Source organism: Corvus brachyrhynchos, unplaced genomic scaffold (assembly GCF_000691975.1).
Source record: "Corvus brachyrhynchos isolate BGI_N302 unplaced genomic scaffold, ASM69197v1 scaffold97, whole genome shotgun sequence".
In the NCBI taxonomy this organism is placed as follows: Eukaryota; Metazoa; Chordata; class Aves; order Passeriformes; family Corvidae; genus Corvus; species Corvus brachyrhynchos.
The window spans coordinates 8,452,206-8,461,484 of NW_008239758.1; the positions used below are offsets into that span (position 1 = coordinate 8,452,206).

Below are 9,279 nucleotides of genomic sequence, written 5' to 3' on the forward strand. Positions count from 1 at the left end.
AAAAAAAAAAAAAAAAAAAAAAAAGGCAAAACAACAAAAGAGAGAGGGGGAAAGAGAGAGAGAGAGAGAGAGGGGAGGACAAAAAATAAAAAGACTGCTGCAAAGCTGATCTGAAAAGCAAAGCAAACAAACTTTGAAAATAAAGGGGGAACAGGAAGTTTGGCAACGGTGTCCAATAGATATGGCAATGGTAGTCGGTGCGTGGCGAGACCCCCAGGACGATGTGCCCGGAGCTCAGGGAACGCAGCCTTCGCAAGCCCCGCCGGTGCAGGGACCCCCGGCCGGGGCCCCGCACACCCCACAGACCCCGGGGCCCGGGGGCCCTCCCAGTACGCCAGCCCAGACCAACCCGCCGAGCCAGCAGAACCAAGGAGACAAGCAGCAGCAGCAGCAGCACATTGAATGTGTGGTTTGTGGGGACAAGTCTAGTGGCAAACATTATGGCCAGTTTACCTGCGAGGGTTGCAAGAGTTTCTTCAAGCGGAGTGTAAGGAGGAATCTCAGCTACACTTGTCGTGCCAACAGGAACTGTCCCATTGACCAGCACCACCGCAATCAGTGTCAGTACTGCCGCCTCAAAAAATGCCTCAAAGTTGGCATGAGACGGGAAGGTATTGGGATTTCATTTGTTTTGCAATTTTTTTTCACTCGCTGCGTTTTGGGGTTTGTTTGGTTTTCTTTTTTTTTTATTATTTTTAAGTAATATATATAATTACTCTTAATATTTTTAACCTCCTTCTCCAAACCCCAAACCCAACCAGAACCTTTCCTCCCCCCCACCCACCCCCCTCAAATAAACCAGCCAGAAACTTTCTCGTAATGAAAGAAAGCGGTGTTGGGGAGGGTGGGCAGGGAGGCAGGGGCTCTCGCATGCTTTCTCCTGCACTCGTAATTGATTTGTGTTTGTTTTGATTTTGCTGATGGAGGTTTATTGAAAGTGGATTTTTAGTTTCACGCTGCTTAGGAGCGAGATGATGATTCTGACGTGTGGTTACTTTTCCTTCGTGTTTCCTCCTGCATGCTCAGCCTTAGCCCCCGTCCCCCGAGCAGCCCTGTGTGTGTGTGTCTGTGCCTCTGTGTGCACACACACACGGAGCCTCCCGAGATGCACACACACACACACACACACATATATATCCTCCAGCACCCTGCCTTAGATTGCAATTTTACACAGGCGGTTCAAATTACTATTACAATGGGACTCACCCTACCGAGGCTCTACAGCACTCCACTGTGGATTTCCAGCCGGATTTTTCCTCCTTTAAAAATATATGTACACACACACATCTCCACGCGTGTGTGTGTATATACACACTGCAGTGTGCCTGCCTTCACTGGTTGTTATTACCTCACTTTTCTCCTCTTCCTCTTATTTTCTTGTTCCTCCAGGAGAGGCAGGAGGGGGTAGAAGGGATGGGGTGGGGGGTGTAGGGAGCAGTCCAGAAGTAAGTGTGGGGTGCTCGGATCTCTGCAAGTGGAGTCTTTGTGATATAAAATTAGACGGGAAATGTGAGCCTGCAGTTTTCCAGTGCGTGCTCTGTGTCTGGACGCTGCTATGTAGGTTAAGGGTGAGGGGGCTTGGGACTCGCCGGGCTCCTCTCTTTGTGTTTCTGCAAGAGTAACTAACCTTGGAATACAGGCGATAACAAATATAAATCAAGCACATTTTTAGGCATTCTCCCTTCTTGTCGTCTCTCTGCCTCTGAGCCCTTTTTCTCTTTCCTTTTTCTCTCGCTGTCACCGTGTAAATTTATTAACAAAATGAAAGGCCCACTTTCCATGGGCAGCGAGGGAAGGTGCCTTTGGATAATGCCCTCAGCCTCACCAGGGGACCTGCCGGGGATGTTGTGGGGTGATTTCGCCTCCTTTGGTATTTTTTACGAGAGTGGGGATATATAATACCAGCAGCAACAATGTATTCAGTGGGCGAGAAACGCGTGTGGGACCAGAGCCGGGGATTTCGAACTGAAGTGTTTCTTCCTTCTCCCCTCCTCCCTCCCCATCCCGCTCCCCCAGCCTCAAATCAATGAGCTGGTTTAGATGTAATGGAGAAAAAACACACAAAGACGTATCCTGCACCCCTTGAAGGAGGGGGTGGCGGTGGAGGGGAGGGGGGAAATAACTGAACTGAGGTGTGTTTTGGGAAGTGAGGAGCTGGGCTCCCGCAGCAGCCCTGGCCGAGCCCACAGTGTCCCTCAGCTTTTATTGTTGCTTTGACTTGACCCGAGAACTGCAGAGCCTTAGAGCGGGGCTGGGGCTGAACTCTGACTGGGAAAATGCATGCTCCCCCTGAAGCTGGCCGGGTCCGGGGTCACACAGGCACGCACAAGCACACAAAGCAGGCTGTATTTGAACCGATGGTCGCAATTCAGATATTAATAGCTGTAGTTTCTTCTTTATTTACTGCAGCGGTCCAGAGGGGCAGAATGCCACCCACACAGCCAACTCATGGTCAGTTCGCCTTGACAAATGGGGACCCTCTCAACTGCCATTCCTACCTATCCGGATATATCTCCCTTCTTCTGAGAGCAGAGCCCTACCCCACCTCCCGCTTTGGCAGTCAGTGCATGCAACCCAACAACATCATGGGCATCGAGAACATTTGTGAACTGGCAGCTAGGATGCTCTTCAGCGCGGTGGAGTGGGCCAGGAATATCCCCTTCTTCCCAGACCTCCAGATCACAGACCAGGTGGCCCTCCTGAGGCTGACCTGGAGCGAGTTATTTGTCCTCAACGCTGCCCAGTGCTCCATGCCCCTCCACGTAGCTCCGCTCCTGGCAGCTGCTGGCCTTCACGCTTCGCCAATGTCTGCTGACCGAGTGGTCGCCTTTATGGACCACATACGAATCTTCCAAGAGCAAGTAGAAAAACTGAAAGCATTGCATGTCGACTCTGCAGAATATAGCTGTTTAAAGGCCATAGTCCTCTTCACCTCAGGTAGGCGGCATTTCTTTGCTCCTTTTTTTTCTCCTTCCCCGGGCCCCCCTTGAGAACTGTTTGCTCTTGCAAAGTGTTATTGCCTGCACCCCATCCCCGCTCCCTGCCCCCTGAGAACCAGCGCGGTCTCTTTTCCTTTTAGGAAGCGGTGCCCTGTGCTCTCCCCTTCAGGGCCTCAGATCCGAGCATCCTATCTTCCAGGGAGTGCAAATCAGAAAAATAAAATAAAAATAAAATGCACACACACACACACTTTTTTTTTTTTTTTTAAGAAAAAAACAGGCAGCCAAAATACACCCCAACCCTAGCTTGGATAATGCTGGGGGCTGTGAAAGAAGGGGGCCTGGGAAGAGGCACCCATTCGCCACGAGAGACTGCGCTCTTCCCATTGAAAATAATATTTTATTTAACAGTATAGCTCTGGGTTGTTGCATTTAATGACACGCATCCGAACAGCAGCAAAATCTGTTTGATGTTGTTAAATACAAGTCGTCCTATCAGTGAAACCACTTTAAAAAGAGGATCATTTTATGGGCAGCCAGGAAGGAAAAAAAGCCCTGAAGGATTAAAAATTGAATTTAAAAAAAAAAAAAAAGTTAAATGCGCAAAGCTGAGTTTAAAATATGTTCCCTGCCATCCCATAAAATAAAATAAATCAACTTTGCAAAGAGCTGTCTCTGATTTAAACAGAATGTGGCAGTGAGCAGTTCTGTGTCATTTAAGCTAAGGGGAAAAGTTTGCATTTGTACCCAGCAGGAACTGCATAGTCCAAAGCGAGTAGCGGGTGCGAAAAGATCATTACCATAAGTAGACAGGGATAGTATGGAAAAGTAAGAGGAGGCTGAAGCTGCCGCTCTGCAGTGTAATTCCGGGGTGGCACAACCATGACTCTCCCGAGGAAAAGACCTCGAGGTGTTTCTTAGATAATCAAAGAGGGGAGGGGGGGGGAAATATGTGTCAACTTTTGCTGCCTAGAAATAGTGCATGAGTTATAAAGCAATAATTGAGTGCGTTGTGAAATCTAATTAGCTTGCACTAGAGTTTAACCTGAGTGAGTAATAATCCTGATATTAACTCTGGAGGCTAAATTTTTTTTTTTTTTTCTTCTGAGGGGAAAAAAAAAAATCTGCTCGCTAATTTGTGCAATACGTTATCTCAGATCACTAACTTTGAGGCTGCACCGGCAACCCAGTGTGCTGGAGCCCTCGAAGTTCGGGGATTAAATTTAAAAATACATATATTTCATCTGTAACTCATTTGGACGTTTGGGAAAGTGGCCACGCGATAAACATATGAATGGAAGCAGGACCTGCAAAATAATTACTCATCAGAGTTTTTTAAAGCCTGATATCAGGAAACAGGAAAAAAATGTAGTTTATGTGGGAAAAGAAGGGCTCACAATCCATTCCTTGTTGTGTTAAAGGGGGTCTGGGGAACGAAGTCATTTTCTGGACTTTGTCCAGGTTCTGGGTCGTGACCTAAACTTCCTTTTATATATTATTGCTTTACACATAAAAAACTTCTCCTTTTTTTTTCCTCCCCCCCCAAATTACTCGTGCTAAATCCTAAGGTGATCAATGAGCAGGGCACATCTAGCCACAGGGAGACAGGGATCCCGAATGGGAAGGGGTGCCCGTGGGGTGCTTATTTTATTTTTCTGTCGTTTTTCTAGGATGCATTTTCCTCTCCCTCGCTCAGCCGCTCAGCGAGGATCCCACACACACTCACATCCCTCCCCAGCCCCTGCCCAGCTCACACTCACACCGAGGAGTTTATTTCCAATCCTGCCTTTTCTCCCAAATCACTTTTTTTTTCTTTTTTTTTTCTTTTTTTTTTTTTTTAGCCTTCTGAGAAAACAATCGTCCGATCCTGTCGTAACTGTTTAATTTATGACTATTTTCAAAATGTGAGGCCTGGCGTGTAAATTGCCTCCCAACTAGATAAACGTTTCTTGTTATCTGATTCTGGGGAAGACAGCCGCATGCAAAAAAATATAGGGTGATGCTTGCAGCTTCTGCAGCACCCCAATAACCTCCCTGATGTAAAGCAGACGCACATAGATGCATATAATGTTTGCTGCAGCCTCTTTTAAGAGGGAGGGGGGAAAAATCTGGGTTCTAATGACTCGCAGAATATGCATGTGTTAGCCCTGTGCCTAGGAAAGCCACAGGGAGGTCAGGTCACAACCTGTGCTCTTTCAGCACAGACGTCTCTGATTTAAAGGGAACTTATTGTATTTTAGCGTATCAGGAAAAAAAAAAAAAAAAAGAAAAAAATGTCCAGACCCTATCAGGGAGTTTTCTTCTTGTAAGGGCCTTTAGGTTTAAAAAGAAGAAGAAGAGGAAAAAAAAAGAGGGGGGAGTGGAGGGGGGGGAAGAAAGAAAGAGAAAAGAAAAGAGGGGGGAAAAGAAACAGCTCAAATGAACAGAGAGATCACAGTTTGCATGGCTGCCTCTGAATAGGCTAAACTGACAAGATCAGTTTTAAAGGGCCACTTAAATCAGTTTCAAAGACTGAAGAAAAACGCGTTGTCTTCTTTGGGGGAGAATCTGTTGCTGGATCCGGGGCGCCATTATCTTTGGCTGGGCCAGTTTTTTATTATTATTATGATTTCTATCACTATGAGTAGTATTCCTTCTCATCACAGGGCTAGGCTCTCCCCAATTATTTTCCGAGGAGGGGGGGGGTGTGGAGAAATAGTGGCTCCCTTTCCCCCCTTTTGACTCAAGCCTTCCCCGCCCCCCCAGCCTTTCCCCCAAAAAATACAGATATATGAAATGAAGCTTGGCCAGCACCTCCTTGCCAACCTCTCAGGTCTGTTGTGCCATTAGAAATCTCGACTCTGGGAGCTGTGCTCAGTCCTAAAGGAGACCCTCTAGATGAGAGAGAAATACAAACACACACACATGCACAGAGAGATTGTCCCTTTTGGTAAAACCCACTTAAACTCTGGGGGGCGAGGTGATGGCGCACAATCGACTCTTAAACCTAGAAATTTAAAAAAAAAATCAAATTAAAAATTAAAAAAAAAAAAAAGAAAAACCACCAAAACCTTTTTAATCTGATGATTGCTTTCTTTTTTTTTTTTTCTTTTCTTTCTTTTTTTTTTTTTTTTAATACACTTTCTTCTAGATGCCTGTGGTCTCTCTGATGTAGCCCATGTTGAAAGTTTACAGGAGAAGTCACAGTGTGCTTTGGAAGAGTATGTTAGGAGCCAGTATCCCAACCAGCCAACACGATTCGGGAAGCTATTACTACGTCTCCCCTCCCTTCGCACTGTCTCCTCTTCTGTCATAGAGCAATTGTTTTTCGTCCGTTTGGTAGGTAAAACCCCCATAGAAACCCTAATCAGGGATATGTTACTGTCTGGCAGCAGTTTTAACTGGCCTTACATGTCCATTCAATAAAACATTTGAGAGAGAAAAAAAAAAAAACAAAACAACAAAACAAAAATTTTAAAAAAATTTCAAAATTGAGAAGGGAGATGAGAGTGAAAGGAAAGCAAATGACATTTGGGTTCTGGTTGTTTCTTAAATTTCCTTCTGCTAAGAAAGGATGTAAAAGGATGTTACAAGTTTGCTAAGAGAAGACAGGAAAAAATTAATGGACTGTGAATTAAAAAAAGAGACTGTCAAATGAACTTTTACAGAATGCATTAAAAACTCCCATGTTCTTCAGAAAAAAAACTTGCTACTTATCATTTTTTTTGTAAAAAATAAAAAAGAGGGAAAGAAAAAAAGAAAGAAGAAGAAAAGAAACGATGGTGGGCTTTTTCTTTTTTTCTTTTTTCTTCTTTTTTTTCTTTTTTTTTGGGGTAAACTTTTTAAAAAATCTCGCTTAAAGTGCATTTAAAGGAAATTTGGAGAAAATTAGCAGAACGGAAGAAAGTAAGTCTTTTTTTTCCAAATTATTAATTGTCCTATGTGTCTATGTACCTATAGCTGTTCTTTTTTGTATTTTTCTGGTTTCAAACCAGTTTATTCTGTGGTTCTATAATAATTTTTGATATAACCTTGGCTTCTTTAAAAAAAAATAAACTGTGTATCCTTAAAAATATATGTTCTGAAAGAATTAAAACTGAGTCCACGAAAGTATCATAGGAAGAAAGGAAAAGAGAAAAAAAAAACCCTTCAACAACACAATGATGGAAGCGCACTTAAGGTGGTGACCCAAAATCTAGCTTGAAGCTGAGAGAGCTATAATTATATAGACCCGAATGAACCACACGTGTCATATAACTCCCCCCAAATCTAGGTTTTTTGATATTTCGGACAGAAAATGAACTGTGGGGATTTATTATAGGTAGAAGGATTTTGTGTCCAAGACACACTACGGTTTTGATTTAAAAAAAAACAAGCAAACAAGCAAAGTGAACTTTTGTAATTTGAATTGGGTTCCACATAGTTCATCATGAATTGTTATTAAACTCCTCTATCTGTTTGTATATTTGCAAGCCCTTTGTATTATAATAATTGTTGATATTTTCCCTTTTTAAAAAATACCATTGAAATCAGCATGACAAAATAACACTGTTGGCACTTATAGATAACGTGATTGATTCAGTATCTTAGAGTTTACAGTTTTGTGTTTAAAAAAACTGAAGGTTTTTTTTTTTTTTAAGTGCAACATTTCTGTATACTGTAAAAGTTATAATAACTGAACTGTTTGGTCGAGTCTTTGTGTGTTATATTCCAAGGAAAATTGAAAGTATTCAGAAATTAAAATATTATTTGATATCTGAAACTTGTTTGGCTGTCATAAATGTCTTTCAGAAACCACCTTACTTCTCTATAATTTGCAGTCATTTAAGTCCATAGGCGATTGATTTGTTTACTTGTCACAGTAAGTTTGTAGCAGATGTATTGTAGTGTATTTACCTGTTTAATTCCGGGATGGGGGAGGAGGACTTAAGTTCGTGGTTTATCTCTGGTTTTAGGAAGTTCTATGCTGAAATGGTAAACCATCAACCCCCATTCATCTAATCCTCCTGTTAATTAAAAATGGATTTTCTGGAAAAAAAAAAAAAAAAGGCCCTTATTTTTGTCACACTTAAGTGCCTGCGTAGGAAAGGTATTGTTGTGAAAAAGTATTAGAAATCTGGAGATCAGTATCTATTTTATGATCAGAATGGGGCGAAAAATCTTTTGTAAATGTCTGACATACGCGCACAAGATCATTCAAGCAAGGTAATAGCAGTATTGTAAATATAGGTCAGTTGTTTGCAATGAGTTTTCTTTAAGTATGTGTGATTTTTTATAATACTCCGTAGTTGCCATCTATCGTTGTCATTGAGAGGTCTTCAAATGGAGTGGCTTTAGCTTCTAGCACTGAGGAGTCGGTTTTTAATGTATATATACTCTCAAGTGGATTTTTTTTTTCCTACCTTAGACTGTGAAAGCATGACCACAGGTCATCTCTCTCTATTACATATGGGCTATATGTCTGTGTGTATCCTGGCACACAGACACGCGTGGGCGTCCATGGATGTCCCCTGTGTAGGCACAGGGCCCTCTCCTGCAGCCCTGGCACAGGCACAGCTCCCACCGGGAGTGGGACCTGCCTGGGCGGGTGGCATAGGACCGGACACACCACTGGGGAATTGAGTGCTATTCCCAGCAGACAAAAAAAAAAAAAAAAAAAAACCCACACAACACCACCCAACCCAAACCTGAAGGAAGGCAAGATGATGTGGTTTTGCAAGGGGTTGATATTTTATTTTGTGTGTGTGCACGTCATTTATTTTTTTTTTCTTTTCTTTCTCTCTCCCCCCGCCCGCCCTTCCCTTGGTCTATAGCAGATGCTTTGTATGTGAAAGCTTGCAATTTTGTTCTTGTCTGAGGCTTCCCCCTCTCCCTTTTTACCACACGTAACTACACCATGTTGTGGTTTCACAAAAAGAGAGAGAGGGAGGGAGGGAGATCATTCTGTAAAGTCGATTAAACCCTGATCTTTAGTGTGTTCCAGTTAGACACATCTGTACTGGGGGCTGAGGGGCGTATGACTGTGAATTTGAGCAGAGTTTTACATCTGAATCATGGCTCCTTTTCTATAAATATATAAATATATATAAATATATAAATATACTATTATTGCAGGGGAATTGCTGACCTCTAGATTTAGCTTTTTCTATTGCAAGTGCTATCCATGTGAGTGTGTGTGTGTGAAGTTTTTATGCTTACTAAGAACACAGGATCTTGACTTGTTTGTTTGGTGTTAGTTTATTGTAAACAACCATTTGTTGTAAATTGTTATTGGCATTAAATTATAATTTATGATTTTCAAATCCAAAACATTCTCTGCTTTTTATGTTTTAAAGCCTGTAAGCTATCTCTGTATTTATAA

General features: G+C 42.7%; 1 protein-coding gene across 3 annotated transcripts in view; it reads left to right on the forward strand.

Annotated features, from left to right (window-relative positions):
• Nucleotides 1-8,613, forward strand: part of NR2F2 (nuclear receptor subfamily 2 group F member 2) — a 14,527-nt gene extending 5,914 nt beyond the window's left edge. Inside the window, exons 1-3 of one of the 3 annotated variants that reach the window (XM_008640108.2) lie at nt 46-611; nt 2,389-2,937; nt 6,070-8,613. In XM_008640108.2, the coding sequence (XP_008638330.1) occupies nt 182-611; nt 2,389-2,937; nt 6,070-6,344 (1,254 nt within the window). In that variant the 5' untranslated portion in view covers nt 46-181 and the 3' untranslated portion in view covers nt 6,345-8,613. Of the gene's footprint in view, nt 1-45; nt 612-2,388; nt 2,938-6,069 lie in introns of those variants that run through there. The other 2 variants (XM_008640109.2, XM_008640113.2) reach the window with 2 other exon arrangements.
• Nucleotides 8,614-9,279: the final 666 nt, after the last annotated feature.